Here is a 21,199-nt window from a genome sequence, read left to right on the forward strand (position 1 = left end):
CTACAGTCCTGTAGGGGTGTACCTGCTCCAAGTGGAGCCTTATCTGTGAGCCACAGTTTCTCCAGGGCTATACCTGCTGCAGCATAGACTTACCCACAGCCACAGTCGCTTTGAGGTGCACTTGTTCCAGTGTGGCCTTATCCATGGGCCACAATGCCTTCAGAAATATACCTGCTCCAGCATGGCCTTACCAGCAGCCACAGTCCCTTCTGAAGTAAACCTGCTCCAACATGGCCTTACCCATGGCTGCAGTCCTTCTAGGGGTGTACCTGCTCTGTTGTGGGCTTATCCATGGCCACACGCTTTGAGGTGCTCCAGCATGACCTCATGCACAGCTGCTGATGCTTTAAGATGTACCTGCTGCAACAGGGCCTTATCCACAGCCACAGATGCTTCAAGGTGTACCTTCTCCAGCGTGGACTTATCCTTGGGCCACAATCCCTTCAGAGGTATACCTGCTGCGGCACAGACATAACCATGGCCACTGACACTTCGAGATGTACCTGCTATGGTGTGGACTTATTCACGGCCACAGATGATTCAGGGTGTCCTGCTCCTGCATGGACTCATCCACAAGTCACAGTCCCTTTGACTCGAGTTCACACTGAAGTTCCAGCCTGTCCAATACAGCAGCACCGAAGCAGCAGCAATGCCCTGGCCATCTGCCAGTCCAGGCACATCGCCATGGCTGTTATCAAAATGTTCCCAGGCTCAGCAGAGGAAGATGATCAGCAGTACAGCAGTACAGCAAGCAGCGAAAGCAAAAAGCAGCCACTAACGAGCACTCGACTCTAATATACAGTAAGGCAAGCAAGCCCCATGGCAAGCACAGGAGCCTGCCGATTAATAGCTAAACAGCAATAACAGCTATAAATTTGATCTAGCACATTCCAGTCAAACCTGTCATCATCTCAAACCTGTCATCATCTCAAACCCTTTGAGCCTCACATTGGGCAACAAAAAGGACTGTTGTGGTTTAACTCCAGCCAGTGATTGAGCACCACACAGCCACTAACTCACTCTCTGCTGGTGGGATGGGGGAGAGAATTGGAAGAGTAAAAGTGAGAAAACTCATAGGTTGAGATAAAGACAGTTTAATAGGGAAAGCAAAAGCCATGCGCACAAGCAAAGCAAAACAAGGAATTCATTCGCTCCTTCCCATGGGCAGGCAGGTGTTCAGCCATCTCCAGGAAAGCAGGGCTCCATCACGCATAACAGTTACTTGGGAAGACAAACGCCATCACTCCGAATGTCCCTCGCTTCCTTCTTCTTCCTCCAGCTTTACATGCTGAGCATGACACCATATGGTGTGGAATAGCCCTTTGGTCAGTTGGGGTCAGCTGTCCCAGCTGCGTCCCCTCCCAGCTTCTTGTGCACCCCCAGCCTACTCGCTGGTGGGGTGGGGTGAGAAGCAGAAAAGGCCTTGACCCTGTGTGAGCACTGCTCAGCAATAACAAAAACATCCCGGTATTATCAACCCTGTTTCCAGCACAAATCCAAAACACAGCCCCATACAAGCTACTATGAAGAAAATTAACTCTATCCCAGTCAAGACCAGCACACCTACTTAGGTTATCAAAACTATGGAAACAAATAGTGGACTTCCACATGGGAATAACAGATGTGGAATCCTAGTAGTCATGCTTCAAAGTCTTCCTGAAAAACGTTAAGTTACATTTCTTGGAATCACTTGATCACATCTACAGAAAGACAGGGGCAAATCCAAGGCTTTGTGTCATCTTAAATTGGAATAATGTCTTAGGTGCAGCAATATGATGAATGCTACTTATATCTTTCAAAAGCCATATTACTTTCTCTTGGGACATTCAATTGTGAATCAGTTACATGCTTACGGTTGATCAAATCTACAATTCCTAAAGTTAAGAAAATATATACTTAGGTAATTCCACATTTCCTCTGGTGCAAACCTGCTTTGGCCAATGTCTTGCAGTTTTAACAAGGGTCAAAAATAATATAATAAAAGAATGCAAAATTAATATTTTAAGCTTCACTGTGAAATAAAGAAAGAGGATACTTAATATAATTTATCAAAGTAGGAAGAGAACAGCAAACTGAGACCTAACCATTGGAAGGTCACAGCCAATAACGTTTCTGCAAATAGAAATGGGTTGCAGAAGCATCAAATGCAAATTACTGTTTGCTGGAGAATTTTAATAGAGTTCTACGTCACATTATAAAATGTTTAATTGTAACCCCATTTTAATAACACCATCTGATTAAATGAAAAGATGCCTTGCTGATCGCAATTACAATCTGTCAAACTGAATATTTATTTACAGTTTGGTTTCCTAAAACCATAAGATAAAAAAAGGAAACTCTATTCAGCTTGTCAGCAAACTGTAATTATTGTGTATCCTTCTGTCAGTTTCTGCATAAAACTTTTGGTTCTAAAATGGATCTAATTATAACTACATCAACATCAACATTTTTATAAATGCTTGCTTTCCCTTCTTTCCCCCTCCCTCCCTCCCTCCTTCATCAGTGAATTCTTTGTTGCAAACTCAGGAGGAAAAACTTCTTCTAAGTAAGTAACATTTGCTTCTCTGTTTTATCTTTTCTATCCGAAGTTATTCTTAGAATACAGAAGACTCTATTGAAGGTAAATATTATTTGTGGCAGTGCACCTTCCTAGCACTGCGCTCAAGCAAAGCCACGGGATTAGGACTCTATTGGTTTTTTTCTGCTTTGGCATTAATGTCTTGAATATCAGCTGAGAAACTCTTTCCAAGTATATCATGTAGCTCATCTTCTACAAAGTCTATTTATTGTAATTTATAACCTTTCACAAGAAACAATTTGCCAGACAAACAAGAAATGAGTCCAAATGTCTGAACACTAGTGTATGTATCAACCAGTTATAGAAATTACATCTCAAAGAAAGGTCTATTAAATCATCCAGCCCATCTCACAGCCAGTGCAGGATTTTCCCATACGTACGTGTTCCAGTGCTTTAACACTACCTGGCAGACTATTCGGATGACATTACAGGGTTTTTTTTCCAACCTTCACCCGTTGCTTATTTTTATCCCATTACTTGCAGTGACATTCCTTAAGTATCATAAACATCTATTCCTTCAGCCTAACTTTCTAAGTAATGGATGATGATAAATAAATATAATATTGAAAATATGCACATAAACAATTTCATAAAATAACACACTATAGCTGAACCTTCAGGAAGAGTTATTTTGCTCAGTGTAGGTTATGGGCTAATACAATCTGGATCATGATTACATGCTAATAAGATTTGGGAAAAGCTGATTATTTTTCTACTGTTTCTTAAATGGTCAAGTCAGCTGTGAACCAACACAGTCTGAGTTAATATACATCCTCTTGATTATTTATTTCCTAGCTGTTCCATCAACATCTATTACATATCATTCATTTTTAGATGAATATACATTTTATAAATATAAATATATAGATATATAAGCACACTTTAAAAATAAAAATAAATAAAAGACAACTGAAAAGATTAAATGGTCTGCGTTAACCTCCACTGACTGCTGGGTTTTATGTATACAGTGGAGTAGGTGAATTTTCAAGGTTGAGGACCTGTACCCAGAGCTTGCCTGAGGAGGCTGTGCAGTTGCCATTAGATGAATTCTCTAAAAAATAAGTTAGACAAACATCTGTCAGAAATGACAAACATATGAAGTATCCTGCTCTCAGGGAGATGACCTGTTAAAGTCCTCCCTTGGACTAGATTAAGGGAGGGACCTTAGGGTTCCTTCTGCACCACTTTCTGTAATTTGCTAAGTAACACAACATTAAGGCCGCACTGAGCCAGGATCCAAGAGGTCAGGTTACTCATGTAACTTTTTCATGCAGTGCAGCTTTGCTATACTGTCTTTAGTTATATGATAATCAAAATAATAAGAATTGTTTCAAAACAGCACATTAGATGATATTTCTTCTCTTCAGTCTTGTTACAGCTTGCACTAGTTTTCCACATGTTACAAAGAAAACCATTTCAGAATTATGACGGCAGAGCGTGGATCATTATTGACAAACTCTTTTGCTGACACACCCTTAATCTGATATAATCTAAAATCTAAATTTTTGCAATTTACGAACAAATGAAAGCATCTGCTATAGGGCTATCTTTGTTTCTCTTGAAACTCTGGGAAAGCCCCTGCACAGGATCAACATTAGGCCAAAATATTTCTGAAAATCCCACTGAGATTTTCAGCCAGTCACAGAGCTCCTAAAATGCAGTTCAGAGGCAGAGGCCACAAACGACGAAGTTAGTGCAACAATAACATCCACAATTAAAATTACATAGGCCAGGCCCTGGGCAGAGAACTTTCCTTTCATGTGTTTTCCCTTCCCTGTATCACAGAAGCTGATGGCAAGTGAGAAGAAACATGCGTGCTATGCAACCTGCCCATAAAGCCTGGGACTGGGAGTCTGCAGCAGCGGAGCATCAAACTCTGTGGTTAAACAGCTATCCCCTTCACTTCTCCCTAGAGCTGACTGCATTTCCAGGGCAGGCGCAACAACCCTCGCATCTTCTCCATGGCTCTTAAGGCTGCTGTATCACTTCCAGGTTGCATGATAGCTTAAAGATCTCAGCTACCGTTATATGCAGTCACCGTAATAGCTTTATATTAGATGTGTAACACGTGGCAGTTAATTCCTTGCCTTTTTTTACATTTGAGGACTTCTGCTAGTTCTAATATTGAAAGTTGTCTCTCACCACACTGCTGCCCACCTTTGTGTTACTGATCATCAGACGTGAAATCAGCTCCTGGTAATACTTTCGTTATTATGGGGCCCAAAATGTAAAGTCATCCTCTTCCTCTCTCTTAAGATCTGTCTCTTTCAGCCTTTTTCAACTTGGGACTCATCTGTATTTGTATATTGTGAACTACATTTTATTGGGTTTTTAATAAAGTAAAAGTCTTTCTATTCTACAATATAGTACTTGACAGATATGAGGGACTGATGTTGCAAATACCTATTTGTACTCTTACTAGTAGTTACTTTCTTAGCTAATTAGTGACTACAAAGCACTTCAAAACACAAGAAAGGCGCTGCAGAAGAACAGAGTGCCACTAGCATTATTTTTCAAATGCTGTGGTTTATTTTTTCTAGAAAAAATAACTTTTAAAAGTTTTGCCAGTGGTTATTTTACACTGTATACTTTCTATCGGGCAAGTTAAGCTGCACTTAATATCCAGATCAGCACTAAGCCTATTGCACTAAACACTTTTTATGCTACTTCATAAGAAAAGGGAGTGTAATAAAATTCATTAAACTGAGATCCCACACTTGAGTATTAGGGCATGTGTAGGAAACTGAAGCTTAGTTACTGAGTTAATCTCTGAAATTCTTTATGTGTGAATGAAGGTAATCTTAAAGCGTATTGGAAGGAAGTCCCATCTCTGAATAAAAAAGTGTTGCATTCTCATCAAAGGCCTGATCCTGTAAAGCCTCCACGCACAAGGCTTTTTTGCTAAAGGACCAGAACATCTAATTTCAAACGTTTTTTCAGTTTAGACAACTTTTGTAAGGATGAAGTGAAGGCACCTGTAGCCCAACATCACCACTATCAGGAAGTGGAATTTCAAAGACGGGAAATGGAGTAGCCTCATCTTGTCATCCATGAGGTATGCCATGTCTCACTTTAGCAACTAGGCTACTTCCTTTACTAACTCAAATAGCAAAGGTACCTATTATTAAAGTTACTAACTGTCAGACACTGCAGCCTCATTCATAACCCAAGGATTTGGTAAAAAATTTCTATGATGCAGCCATGTGCAGTATGTTGATTAAATCTGTTGCTTCTACTTCAATAATTTGGCTCTAGTTTCAGTTTCTGTTTAACATACAGTGTGGATCCACAATTTGGGGAGAAGAGGGATGTTGCAGATGCTACATCCTGTCTTTTACATTCCCTTTCCAGCAGAGGGCTTCAGTGATTAACGGTGTGATATGTTCATATATGTGTATGTATGTGTAGCCATGTATATATGTATATGTGTGTATGTACCCTGAGCACTGCAGTCCGCATCATCTCCAGGTCAGGGCAGGCACACAGAGTGCCACGTCACTACCTGTAGCATCTCCTTTGTCTCTTTTCTTTCCCTGCAGGTTGGTTGAAACAGGAATGTTGGGTACACACTGATAATACGTAAGATAAACTGTAATGCCTTTGTTCACCTGATTTCAGATGGAAAGGGTTTGTTTTTGTGGGTTTTGTAACTGAAAGATATGCAGGAGCATGCCTTAGAGATGTTCCTCACTCCATAAGGCTTCTTGCTGCCACTACATACTTTAAGTCCTTTCTTGTAACTGTATGCATCCATGATATGCACAGAAAATGAATTAAGAACATTCATTTTCATATCTTTATTGTCCAAATACAGAGGCAGCAGCATGTACAAAGTGCCACAAATGCAGTTCAAAGGTGTGTGGGTGAGGCTACAGAGATAAATTCCTAAGTTGCATATATGTGGCTGAAGTACAGCATTACATGAGCAGTGGAGGTTAAGGGTTTACATGCTGTCCCCAGGGAATCCCAACATAAGAAAGGGAATTTACATAGTGCGTCTGTACAGGCTTTGTATAAATGAAGGGGGGAAAAAATAGAGAGGCAAGCATCAAGCTAAAATGAACCTTTATGTTATTGAAAGGACCAGGGGAGGAGTAGACATCCTTACACTTTAAGCATTTCTTAATTGCCTTGAGAAAGAACAAGGGATAAAAATAAGAAATTATTTATTTTTTACTGATGATTATTTCTCTGAATCTCAAAACGCTACCACGTAGAATTTTTTTCTTCCCTCAGTAATATACTTCTTGCTGCAAAAAGTCAGTGGAAGACTGAAACAATGATACTTAAAGTTCTGTAAAACCAGTAAAACAGATAAAAAACCTGTGAGACTATTAATTGGACCTTTTAAATTCCTTCAACTCAGAAAAAACAAGAAAGCCAAGAATGTGGTTTTTCTCCCGAAGTGAGTTAAAAATTTTGCTAAATATCTACAACTCTACATAGGCAAGACTAGATAAGAAGAATTCACACTTTGTTCTAGCAGGTGACACCGTCATGAAGCTCTGGGTTGCTGGTGTCCCAGCCTTCAGCAGAGTCATGCAGCACACCTGAACTTCCAGCACGTAAATGGCAGCTTGAGTCAAGACAGTGCATGCCATAGTGGGACTGGTTTCATCCACACAACATATCTTTGAAGATATGAACAAGATGGGATGAGATCATGAATGCACTACAAATCCATGAAAGGTGTGCAGTCTTCTCAACTGCTTTCAAGTTTCAAGGAATGCAAATGCATGCATTTAAATAATGAAACAGGTGGAAGGAGAGGCTACTCCACCTGATGCACAAAACTCTCCCTTTCATCTGCACTGTGGGCTTCTCCTTCCTTTTTGTCTTCACAAAAGCACTTTCATAGCTTTCGAGAAAGACATTTCACTTCTATTCCATCTACAGGCCTTAAGATCACTAAGATTTTTTTTGCCAAAGACAGTCTTCAGAAACATTTCATTATCTTGCTGTTCTCGACAACTACATGCGATGTTAAAAGCAGCAGATTAAAGTCAACAAACTCTGCTGCTGAAACCCCTGAATTTCTGACATTTTCTGAGAGTTATGTTTTCTCTATTTGCATACTCTATTATCTGTTTTGTTTGACACTTGCAGCTATGATGCTGCTTATGCATTAATCACTCCTGTGAGTACTTCACATGTGAGATGTTGTATAATCTACCAACTGCAACTGAAGGCTTTCTCTCTGTGCCACATTCATCATGTCTTAGCCTGCGCCTATCTGGTTAAAGTCTAAGAAACAATAATTAATACTGCTACACATTCTTTTTCTTACTTTTTTATGTAGTAAATCAATTCCTATCAGACAATGGGTAGCCCTTGTGAAAAAACTTCACATTTTCTACAGAAGGCTGTTTTCAAAAATAAAATATGCCACCTTGTTATTCCTTCTTGAAATTGTTTTCTGAAGTTGTTTTCCTACTGAAGTTGTGAAATATGTGAGCCAAATGGAGTCTCAACAACCACACTCAAATAAGCAGAATGCTGTATTTCCCAATTGACAGTAAATCAACAGCTTCATTGGCAATTTTAAAAATGAAACCTGGAATTATTCTAAAAAGAGTTCCGGTCATTTGTGTACAAATATCTTCCTACAGTAATGAGTAAATATTTACTTGCTCTATCCTTAAGGTAAGTTCTTAGTACTTACAGACAGAAAGTATAGCTTTACCAGATACTTTAAGACCAGAAAAAAAAGCTAAGTTCATGAAAAACACTAGCCACAAATATTCTCACAGCAATTTTAGCTGTAGCTGACCTTGAGAAGGTGGAGTCCATTGATAGCCTGCACCCACAGGGTGCTTTGTTCCACTCCGCTGATTTTCTCTTGGGAGGGCAAAACTGTAGAGGTGTTACCAGTTGAGATGCTACCAGAGATGTTCCCCCTACCATGTATGCATGGACTAACGTTTACTGCCAAGAGCCCCTGAGGGACAATGGGAAGGTTCTGGGTCCCCCGCTGTAGTGGCAGGGTCATTAGATAGAGCATATCTTTCTGAGAGATGCCCCATCTTGATTTCAGTCCTCAGGTACAGAGAACCAACCACCTCCCATAGTACATTATCTAAATGTTAAATCTCTATCACTGTTAAAAATGCGTGCTTTGTTTCCAGTTTGATTTTATACAGCTGTAATTTCTAGACATCAGATGTTTTACTGCTTTTTTGTAGCGTGGTGAAGAGCCTTCTACTAGGAGACATGCAATATGCAGGTATTTATAAAACCTTGATCAAGTTACATCTTAATCAGCTCCTCTACATATCCTTTCTGTTGTCTTTCTAATGACAATAGAGTGGAGCAGACATCAGAAGTAAGGAAAGATAAACACAATGTCCCAGAGCCCTGGATGGAATAAATCATCATAATTCTACTGAAGACAATAAAGTTATACCGACTGACATCAGCTGAAGATTTGGCTGTGCATCCCTATAGTTAGGCTGTTTGACAAAACATACACTAACTAGTGTAACCTTTTGCCACACAAGGCTTATTTCAGTGAGAAAATCCAGCTTGTAAAATATAGGGTTTTTTTAAAAAAAAGGAAAAGAAAGATATCCTGCAAGCATACAAAGTTGCTCAATAAGAGAAAAAAAAAATACTTTAACACAAGGTGTTCCATGACCTTAGCTTTATGATTTGGCGGTTCTGAGGGCAATAACTCACTGCAATAAAATTTGGGGTAGCAGCAGGTCTGTGTAGCATAACAGTAAATTTTGATGTAAACTGAACACCAAAGCCTGGTAATGAGGCACAAATGTGAAGTATTCACCAGAGACTAAAAGTATCTTCTACCACTGGCATGCAATACAAGCTAGAAAAAAGTATCCAAGCATGATTCAGATCTCAACACTTAGGTTAGAAGGGGCAAATCTTTTGTTTTGTTATGAAAGTTATTCACCTTATTCATCAGAAATAAAAAAATTCTGTTTGACTCAGTAGTTTGCACTAACGCTTAAAGGTGCCAAAAAAAATCAACCGTATAGGTCAGCCTCAAGATGAGTCATGAATACTGAATTTAAACTAATATGTATGAAACTGGTAAAACAAAATCTCTTAAATACATCATAGCTACAACAACAACAATCTCCTGTATTGGATTTATTAGCAACTGTACTGTGAATAAGAAATACTAGCTTCATTCTACCTGAGATGAAAAATGAAAAAAAAAAAAAGTAGCTGTCTGCTTTCTTCACTGTTATACAGTGCCACATTTTGTTTAAGATGTTACTCTCTCATGGGCTGCGTATCTAAAAAATATAATTCATGAAAAAGTATAACGTAATTGTTTGGGTTTTGATGAATTGGGGCATAATGTTAAATAATTATTCATTGCCTTTATTCTTCTGTCAAAGCGTGAAAAAAAAAGCAGCTTTTTATTGCCTTTTTTTATATAAGGACATGGGCCTTTGTGACATGCATTTTATTTTAAACTAATGCTTCTATTATTCCACATCTGAATAATTATAGCTGACATCATCTACTCTTCAGTGTCCTAGAAGATCTTTAGCTCTAGTCCACTGTTACATATTTTATGCATTACATGAAATAAAATACCTCAAGATTTTGAAAATATTTATTTTAAAAACAGCAATGAAATTGTCTGTAATCACATTTTCTGCTCTGCTTTGAAAGCAGCATTATTCAATATGCCAGTGGTCTTTTCCATAAGAGCAACATATTAGAAATTCATGCTGCTCTAATATATCTGAATTCATTGATGTACTGCACTCCCTATAGACCTAAAGAAACATTTTTGCTTCAGTTTCATATGTCCTGCACATTACCTACTGATGTGGTCGTTGTCAAAACAGTTGTACAGTAGCCTTTGAAATCAAAGTGTGCCTTGACTGTATACTAAAAATGACAATAAACCTAAGTCTATACATTATGCTGGCTTTTGTTGCCAGCACAAGTAGAACATTTGGGAAATAAATCCCCTGATTTTATTGCCTTTTAACATCTTTTCCACTTTAAACTTCAAACCCAGAAATTTGAAGCATTTCAGGAAACTAAAATCTCTTTTATTTCTTTCTTGTAAATTTTCTATAGTATACCATCATGAGCCACATTTTCAAAAAGATCAGCACAAGATTATAAATGAAAACATTCCAAAAATAGGGTTTTTTTTCTATATGTAAAAACAGCACTGTGATTTTTAACCCTGGTTTCTTGGGGGGAAAAAAGCAATCATCTATAGAATATACTACAGAAGCTGAAATGTCTATAATTTTGTTGATAAAATGAACACACCTTAAAACTCATTTTATAGAACACATCCAAAGCATTTTTACAGATAAACACACATTCTCATAGGGATGGTATATACATGCATTTGTTTGCAAATGTTAGAAGGGTAGTTCTTGCGGTCCCTGGAATATTTCAGGAAAATTCATGCAAACAGAGAAGTGCTGGCAGGTCAAGCCCCAACTGAAACTGAACCAAACCTATATGGGGCTACCTTCAACTGTATCAAATCAGGAAGGGATCCCTATTCAATTATATAGAAACAAACATGCCTACAGGACTATCAGTACATCTTCATTAAATAGCTCTACCTATATCTAATTGGATCCACTTAAGAAGCAGGAATAGAAGTCACGTCCATTTTGAAGGAGGACTTTAGAGAGCTTCCACATGTGGCCAACCATGCTGGGGCTGAACCATATGTTCATACCACCATGTGTCACATTCTGCACAAATTCTGTAGACTTCTGAACCCCCAATATCCAGATATAATGAGTATCTAAAGAAATCGCTAAGTGATAGCACGGTATAAATTAGTGTGCATGTGCATGTGTGTATATGTTTGTGTATCACCTAAGCAGAAAACAGAAATACAACATAGGAGCCAATATATGAACTGACAGCAGAATAATGAGAAAGAGAAATTTTAGTGATTTTTTTTTTTTAAAGTAGTCGGGGTGCAATAGGAAGTCCAATCAATCAAAATAACTTCAAAGAAGGCTAATTCCAAATTTAAGTATCAGACACAGTAAAAGGCAACGGGAAATTTTCATCTCCCAGCATTGTAAAATTTTTCAGAAAGAATTCCCACAGTGTAAAAAATCTGTAAGAAGCTGATCCCTAATAAGAATTCACTGAGCTGGTAGTGGGCTCTTATTGTGTGTGTTTAAGCACTTCCACAGAGGAGAATTCTTACAGAGCTTGGGGCAAATCCTGCAATCCTTACTCAAAGGGATTTCATCTGCAGCTTGGAGGGAGTGCTGCACAGTATGAAACTAGGACTTCTAATGTGGGGAGTTTTGAAGGATTTTTAAAAGGGGTACATCCTCAATTTTCAATCTTTCCAAAATCATCGAAATCCTCATCTGAAAACACCTCGTAGCTGAGATGAAAGAAAAATGCTACAGTGAGTATACAAACTATTTTCCTACTTTGTTTCTGAGCCCACTGTGTTTCCTTTCTTTTGTTTGGGTAGCATTAATTAAGGCTTTGTCTATAAAAACACCAACTGAAAACCACTCACTAGTTCTAACAGACAAAAAGGAAAGTATTATTGCTAAAATACCAACATGGGTTAAAAACTGGCTAAAAGGAATGTGCCTCAAATTCAATCAGAGGCACATTGCACTGCAGCTGAATTTGTCCCAATATAAGTAAAATTTTCTGAAGATATGAAATTAATTAGGGATACAGAACAGCCAACAGATTCATTTCTAAGAATAATTTTTTTAAAAATACTCATTAGTGCCCTGAAAAACGAAGTGAAATACATGGTTTCCAAATACACTAAGTGGTAGTTGATATACCAGAAATTATATAGCACCAAGGGTTTAGACTGGAGAAACTTTTACATTATTTTCTATGTGAGGCAATATAGAAGTGATTTAGGCAAGTACTTGTTAAATGGATCAGAGTTTGATGAGACAGTAAAAAGGAAACTTAGAGATGAGTAATAGCAAGAGAAAAGAGTCATATTGAAGAAAAAATGTAAAAGGTTCTGGATTATAAAGAGGAGCTTCAAAGCTAAGTAAAGAATGTTAACTCTACAAAATCCTCTGTCTTTCTTCATCAATGGATAGCCAAAAGGACAATGGGGCCATTCTATTCACTGAAGTAGTCACTGAATTCACTGAAGAATTAACTTATCTCCCTCAAGTTAATTCCTCTCATGTTATCAAATTCAAATCAGAGGAACTATACTGCCAAACAGTGTTTGAACCATACAAACTTGGGGTGTTAACATCCTACCAGTTGTACTAATGTGAGATGTAGCTTAATCCCCTTAACAGACAAGACAGTTCGAGCTAAAACTATTGCTAGTTAAGAAGCCCTCTTGTGTACAAAGGGCATGCAAGTTAGGGATAACAGTTGACTTAGCTCATGATGCTTCAAGGATCGTGCTTTATTTATCGAATGAATCCTCAGAAATGACTGATAAAATTTAGCGCATATTTTCTTGACGTCTGATTTTCATTTTTTCTCATCTGCACTAAGTCCCAATAGCAAAATTGCCTAGTTATATTATTCAGCTTTTTTGTATTTGCCCTCGATGCAATAATTCACTGTGATGATCTACAAACTCTCAAGGCCCTTTGTTCAGAGCTTGTTGCAAGAGGTTAATGTGGAACATCAGAGCTTAAAAGAATGCATAGTTTTGAGCCATAGGCATGGCTCAAAAGAGGTCAATTCAATGAAATACTGCTTTTCTTGACTGGAGTGCCAAGCATTTCTCTTACTTTTTCAAGTCCTTTCATAGCTCTGATTCTCAGAACCCCACACAAGATTTAGCTCTTGCTCTTTAATGCATGCCATCAGCTTTGTAGAAATGCAAGCAAAATTCAAAACATTTCCACGAAGGATATTTATATTTCTCTATGAAAGTCTGCCTCTCCCTCTCTCCTCCCATTATTGAACATAACCCTGGGGTCAGATTCTGACCTCAAACACAAAGCGTGCAACATCCTAGTAAATCAATAACAACTAAGCAGCACCTAAGAAGCCAAGACTAGCCCCCTGCAGTACAGCTTGTTGGACATCCTCAGAGGGAATGCAGAGCTCCTTGAAATCAAGGTGGCTTTATTTTAATTAAGTTGCAATGAAGCCCTGTGACAAAGCAGATTTTTGTAGTAAACTAACTGTTTTCTAGCCACCACAGCACCCCAGCCCCTGGCTCTGAGGCTGCTAGGTCTGAGGGGCTGATGGGGAGCTGAGCCTAGATCCCTCAGCCCACAAACCCCCATATGCTGCCTCAGCTCCCAGGCTCCCAGGACTGATCTTTTTTTTTTTTCAGGTAATGTGATGGGGAGCTAGCAAGCTGGAAGCCTAAACAGCCTCAGCCCCTAAGCGCAGGGCCTCCCAGCTGGGACACGGTGCCTTAAGCCTCTGATCCTCCAGTGAGAAGCCCAGACTCTTGGATCTCTAGGCACAGCAGATCCTTAACTTCGGCTGTCTGGATCTGCAGTTCCTGGGCAGCCCATCTAGCAGAGTGTCTGAAGTCCAGTGACCCCCACACAATGTCAGACCCCATCGTCTTCCATGGGATTTTTACCTCTTTGGCTTAGAATTATACATTGACATGAAATAATGCCCTCTTCCATAAAGTGGTCTTGGCTGGAGCCACTATGCAAAAAGTATACTAATTATTTGTAGAGCCCACTTGAAAATGTAACATGCAAAGTAGCTCTGCAGTTGTTGCAAGCAATTTAACATTCAAAGAAGTGATTTATAATATCAGGCTTCCCAAGATTACGACCATAATGACTATCTGACAGACTTTATAAGCAAATCGTCCAGTCATTTCAATTGGATTCTGGCTGGCTAAGGACTGAGAACTGTAAAAAGGCTATAAGATTTGGCCTAGAATCAGAAATAACATTTGCTGTTTTCCAAACGTGTGGTAAACAAGAAAGGAGATATTAAATTTTTGTACATCTCTCAGCACATGCAAATGAGAATGGAAAGAGCCTCGTCAGACAAACACAGAACAACAGCCATCTGGATCCAAACCCTGCTCCAGTGGAAGTCAAAGCCTTGAGCCTCCTTTTTTCATTATTTACATCCATGTAAAGCAGGAGTAATTCTACTCAAGGCAGCGGGTAACATCCTGGCTTTGAAGAACTCAGCGGTAAAACCCCCACCACCTCTAGTGGGGGGAGGATTTGACATAGGGACTGTGATGTAAAAGCCAGAGTCAGGCCAGCTTGCTCCATGACTTGAGTGGTGCAGGAGCTGGCCCCTTGGAGGATTCCAAGCAGGTCTGTATTTCCACGATTTCGCAACTTAAAGTAGTACAGAAGGGAAAGACTAAAAATGCTTACCACAGAGAGGGAGTTGGAAAGGAGTGCCCCGTCTTGGCCAAGCATGTTGGAAACTGTAATTTCGGGTAGATCCATGTTTTGTGGGTGGAATGGAAGGAGGCCATTGTGGTTCATGGGATGACACAGAGAGTGGTACCCAGACTCTATCTCATTCAAGTGCACCAGGGAGTGGTCAGGCAATGACGGAGGAGTTATAGGAGGTATGTTAAAATCTTCACTTTCAAGACTTGGGCCAGGAAAAGACTGGAAAAAAAAATATGGAAAGTGCTATGAAAATCATATGAATATTGATCAAGAATAATAATAAAAGTCACACAAAACAAACACAAAGAACCCAACTAACATAGTTCTAAGCAGGAGCTTCAATTTAACAAAGAGAATATTTTAAACACCCATATATTATAACAGTGGAGTTTCACCATTATGTGTGGAAGAAAAATTGCCTCTAAGGCATAAGAATCTCTGATACTTTCATAGCTTCCATTAGAAAGAAATTTTTTTTAAACAAGCTGAATTCAGATTTCAAGGGTCCTATTAAAATTTTCCAAGAGTGTTCATCTAGCCGAATACCTTTTTCATGGGAATTGTGGAAAAGGGAATGCAATTTATAAAATTAACATTGGCTCAAAATGGTTCATATGACTCCCTGCTACTCAGATCAAGAATTATATAGTGAAGAAGAAAGATACCGCTTTTAGGCTTACAGGAGAACCATGCATTTGATCTGCTACAAAGAAAAACAAATAAATACAGAAATAGTACATACTTTGTATTAATATACTTTGTGTTTACAAAAATACATTTATGGTCTCTCAAAACCACTGATTTTTCCTTTCTTAATCTATACACTCAACAATACATACATTTTGTCAGTCATCTAAATGAGTTAATCCACAAAGGAACTGTTTAGTCTTTTGTTGTCCGCTGCCATTAAGTCATCCAACTCAATCTGATCCAAGGAAAAGCCACAGGCAAAGTCAGAGTAATGCACCAAGGTGGATAATTGCTATTATTTATCTGCATTCTTTGTACAGCAGGTAGGCCCATTTGGGAGATAGGGATGGATATGCTTGTATTTCTTAAAGGAAAAAGCTGAGCAGGGTTAGATACATGATCCGAATCAAGAGTTAAAGGGATCAGTTGCAGTGGTTCAGCCTGAAAGCCTGCTCTGCTTTTCTGAGAACAGGCATAGTTCTCATCTCCTTTGCGTGATCAGTCTTTGCACATCCCACGCCCACAGCCACAAGGTTTATAGCACAGAGACTAGTTCCACCCTTCCTGCCCCTCTGCGGCAACGCAGCCCTGCTCTGAGTGCTGCTTTTGTTAATTCTGGAAACGCAAGGATTTAAATAAGTTCTGCTCCTGCAAAGTGTCTTCAGAAAAGATGAAAAGGAGGGCACAGTTTCAAAATGCAGCTATTAGAAGAAAATGTTTTCCCCAATACGAGTTTGCAAATGGAGGACAGTATGGTGTATGAATTCATGCAGAAGGACAAGGGAAGAATCAATGTCCAATTATAAACAAAGGGGGTTTTCATTAGGCATCGTAGTAATATTGTCCTCCCCAATGCCTGAGGTTAGTCTCCTCTGTATGAGCATAGATATAAAAACTTAAATCAGACCAACAACAGTGTTACATGTTTTCAGAGAGCTGCTGAGCACAAAAGAACCTACTCTAGTGCACATTGTCATGGTTTTGGTTGCTTTGCTTGTTTCCCAACAAGGTTTACACCTCTGTTACCAAACATCTTAGTATGAAATAGAACAGGAAGGCTAGACTGCAAAGGCCAAAGTAAAATCCCAAAGAGTGAAAACAACAGGGCAGGGAGAGGAAAAAGTCTGGCAATGATATCGCCATCCTTACGTGTGAGGACTTTGATTCTGCCTATGCTTTCCAGCTGTATGTCTCATCTCCGGCACAGGAGTTTGCTCCCTCCTTGCCCCTGCCTCCTCCTTAATGGGAAGTTGGTGTGAATCTACTGCCATTGGCAAGTCGTATTTGCCCCTGCTTTTAGAAGCCGTGATGTAGCCTTCAGCGGAGACATCTTCAAGGGAGGAAAATTTTATATACAGTAAAAATAGACCCTCACTAAATGGAGAGGAGACTTACCCATGACAAAGAGAACACATCATATTTACTCAACCACAATGTATAAACTGTGCAAAACCAAATAAAAGTATTATGGACACTGTATACACTAACTATTTGCTAATTACTATTATATTAAATCAATGATGAAAAGAAAGGTGTCTAAAGTGAGCTTAAGGTCTAACACCACAATAACAAAGCAGCGAGGAACAGAAATGAAGGAAGGGACAACACTCACAATGCTCTTCTGGACCAGCACTATCCCACACAAGTACACTTAGAATTGGTTACTGTAATCCTGGTGAGCTTAGATCCATGTAACCTACAGCTACCAGGAGGGATTCATGAGCTGTGAAAAGAGGACATTTTGTGTTCAACACTGTCTTTGCTACTGTCCGAAAAGACCGATGGCTTCAAAAGAGTTTTCTCTCCCATGATTTTGCAGGTACAAAGAAGTGTTAACTCAACATTTATTTTCTCTCTCTCTCTCACTATCCCACAGTGAAAATACTTTGTGCTGCACCTTTGCTGAACCAAGATGTCTCAACACCTTCTAGAGGAGGGAGAACTGCCCTCCTACTTTCCTTAAGCAAGAGTAGGACAAGGATCTACAGTATTCTCTCACCACTTTTTTAACAAGAAGAAAGGACTTCAACTTACATTCGCTACTAGAAGCAAATATTCCTAAACCAAATATTGACAGGCTGGGTGTGCCTACACCATTAACATTGGGGGCATTCAGCAAATCTGCTGTCTTATTTGTACACCCTTTTTGCACGCCGTATGTGGATAACCCAGGTTTTGCTTTAGTTAGACTTTGATTTGTTGTGTTTCAAATGCATCTTTAATTAGTAACACTTCAAAAATGGTGGAAGCAATTGAACTGCCATTAGGACATTAGCTTCACTTATTAAAAAGGAAGTAAAACACTAGTGGCACAGAACTCCGCAACTCAAGTTGCATCATGTGTAACTATATAATAATGTTACATATATTATATGGGTTAAACATTTTAAATAGACGGTTGCTCTCTGTTTATTTAAAAAAAATCACACCATGGTTATTGCTTGAGAACCAGTTAGAGTGTATTTGATCCCACATCACTGTTGACTACACTTAAGTAAGCATCTTGAAGTAGTAGGAGTAGTGTAGCAAAGGCAATAATAACATACCAAAACAACATATAATTCAAGGACTAGTACTTCCTATAATGTTCTTTCTTTTCTTTTTTGCCTTTTTTTTTAAAAGACATAAACTATTGTACTACTTCAATAAAGCTAGGCAGAATCCAAGCCACATGCTAATGGTATGGACAGATATTTGAAGGCATCTGCAGAGCACCCTATTCACCTAACATTTTCAGACAATTTGGTATTTCCATACTTAGCATGTGTGTATGTAACACATACAGACATAACTTCCTCAGGGTAGCTACTTCAACAGTAACGTTACAGAACTTCAGTTTGTGTTGTCCAGGAACATGGTTCAGATGCTTGTAATGACTTGGCACACTGGTACATCAGAAATGAATGATCCTATATACATTTTCAGCAAACTCAACATATCCCGGAAACAAGGCTGTTGCAACTGCACGTGGAGGGAAGGAGTGAGGAACAGGACATATGTTTGTCCTGCCAATAGCAGCTGCAAGATTCAAACATGCTCTCCTACTATCCTGCCATCTCTCTCCTCGCCATTGGGAAAGCCTTCTGGAGGAACTATCTGAAGTCCCCTCAATGCAACTGATCCAGTGCTGGCAATGGGCTCTCCTGGAACATCGTGTTGTTACCCAAAAAACATTTAAGGGAATTCCAGCAGAAGGCCAGGCCCAAGGTTTTCCCTGCAGCAAGAACTCCCACTCCCAGGCCAGTCATCATCCTGTCCTGAGCCCTGGGCTTTCTTAGAGCATCTCTTCTTCCAACCCAAGCCATTTATCTGGAATTTCTAATGAAAGAAGTTATCTACCATCAAAAGCATTAGGGAAGGCTATACCGCCTGTATCCAATTATAATTCATAAGTACAGCTCATACCTATTAATAATAAATGGTGGCCTGTAGCTTCACCTCTTCAGCTTCAGTTCTTCTAGGGGGTGGGGAGAAAGGTTAGGGTCTTCCCCCCTCCAAGGGTTTTTTTCCTTCATAGTTGGCTTTACTATCAGCAGGATTTTCTCTATTCAGAAAGACAGGGAATAGCTCCTTTTCATTCTACTGGTCACAGAAATACTAGCAAGCTAGCCTTTTCAATTTTGAATCAAAAAAGAGTAGCAGTAAATGCTTTATTTACTTTATCACAGAGCTTCTAGGAAGTTTGCCAGTGGTTTCACTTTCATCTCATGACTGTGGGAGTGGATGAGGTGTTTATCAGCTCTTCAGTTTAGTGGAACTTCCTGGACCCTTATTACATTCCAGAGAGAAAGCCCTCTGTAAAGTAACACCATTAAACCCACTGCATAGCACTAAACACACACAGGCTTTAATTTTACTTTATTATAAAGAGGATTTTCATTACACCTGTGTTTATTATAAGCAGGTTTCAGTATATTTCAGGTGGGAGCTACACAGTGGGAACCTCAGAACTGAGCATCCTTAAATTTGGGCTATTTGCAGACATGAGACTATGAAAAAGCTGTTTGAATCAAGGATGTCTTCCCAAATCTAAAGGACAATATTCTAAGTTTCTGGTTAAATATTTGTGACATTTCTGCCTCAAATGATGGAAACTTCATAAAGCAGATGAACTTTGAGATACCCACTCTGAGATCAAGAGACCTCATTACCTATGCCACCTTAGCCTATAATTTTATGAGAAAAGCTTGCCAGAATAAAATGATATGAACACTTAACCCTGATTCTCTGTCCAACCCAAGTCCAAGTTTTTGTTCCTGAACAATGACCTCGTTGGTCCCCTTCAATTTATTCTGTATGCCCCTTAGCCTGGCCAAATCCAGAAACAAGCAATGGAAGGGGGTGCAAAACTGTGGGCGGGGAGGTGTATGTCAAAGGCCAGTTCTTTACTTTAGCAACACGTAACTCAAATTAGGGCTCAGCATCCTGCTGTGCTAATAACACACATACAAAAAAAATCTAGTATTTATTTTTGAGGAACACAGATACTCATTGTTATCAGAAAAATATGGGAAACGCTTGCACTACCTGCTGCATACGAACTGAGGAAAAGGGAGTAAGAAGAAAGAAGGAAATAAAAATAAAGCTCCTTTGCCTAAGTATTCTACAGTGATGACTGCATATTGGCCAGCAAAACTTACTTACATTGCAAAATAATTTTAACAGAACTTTAAAAAGTAATCAGAGAAGGGAAACCAAAGGAGATACCTCAAACAGACTGACCACAAGAGGCAGCAAGCATTCAAACATCCAATATAAATCCCTCTGGAAAGAGCAAAACCGTTACTATATGACAGCACAGAAGACATACATTAAGTAAGTCTAATTCATGTGCTCAGTGGTTGCTTCAGTCACCATGCATATACTCAACAGAATCTGGTATTAGCAACAGTTCCTTAAAAATTGGGAATTTGCCTATAGATATTTAATTTAAATGAAATGAATGGTACCGCCAACTATGTAGAGCGTGTCTTAATTTTTCATTTGCACCAAGGCTTCTGCATCTGAACTGTGGAAAGATGCCAGTTTTTAAAAGATAGATGCTTCAGGCTGTCTCCTCTTCTATTATTGAACACATCGTTACATAACTGAAATACTTATGAATCGAGAGTAATGTAAAAACAATGAGCTCATTAGAAGAGGAAAAACAGCAACGTACCTTATGCGCATTTGAAAGTTAGGATAATATATTTGACAGCAGATATTTCTAAGAGTTTTAATAGGATCAACCTTATCTCTAATTTCTAAACGGAGGACCTTCAGAAGCAAGTGTTTTTCAGCTTCTTTTGTCTCTGCATGAACAAGGCTTGATAGCTTGAGACTATAATGCATTACTGTGGAAACCTTCGGTCTGTTACATAAATCATCTTAATACTCAGCAAGAATTGTCCAACAGTGCCATTGATATGTTCAAGTCAATGATCCTGCAAACAATTTTTTTGTGTTTCTTCATATGGTAGACAACAGCAATAAATCATATTCATTTAAAAACACACAATATACTAATTTATCAAGCAACAGCTATCAAAAATATATTACAGGGGAAGGTATAACTTTTTTCTATGGTGTTAATCAATTTCTCTAATTTACATTAGGTAAAGGGCAAAGCCTCAAG

The 21,199-nt window shown here is 39.0% G+C and overlaps 1 protein-coding gene across 1 annotated transcript in view; it reads right to left on the reverse strand.

The window, feature by feature from the left end:
• Nucleotides 1-21,199, reverse strand: part of TOX (thymocyte selection associated high mobility group box) — a 226,107-nt gene that overhangs the window by 77,472 nt on the left and 127,436 nt on the right. The window contains exon 3 of the mRNA XM_075495718.1: nt 14,872-15,114. Coding sequence (XP_075351833.1) covers nt 14,872-15,114 — 243 coding nt within the window. The remainder of the gene's footprint in view (nt 1-14,871; nt 15,115-21,199) is intronic.

Source organism: Mycteria americana, chromosome 2 (assembly GCF_035582795.1).
Source record: "Mycteria americana isolate JAX WOST 10 ecotype Jacksonville Zoo and Gardens chromosome 2, USCA_MyAme_1.0, whole genome shotgun sequence".
NCBI lineage: Eukaryota > Metazoa > Chordata > Aves > Ciconiiformes > Ciconiidae > Mycteria > Mycteria americana.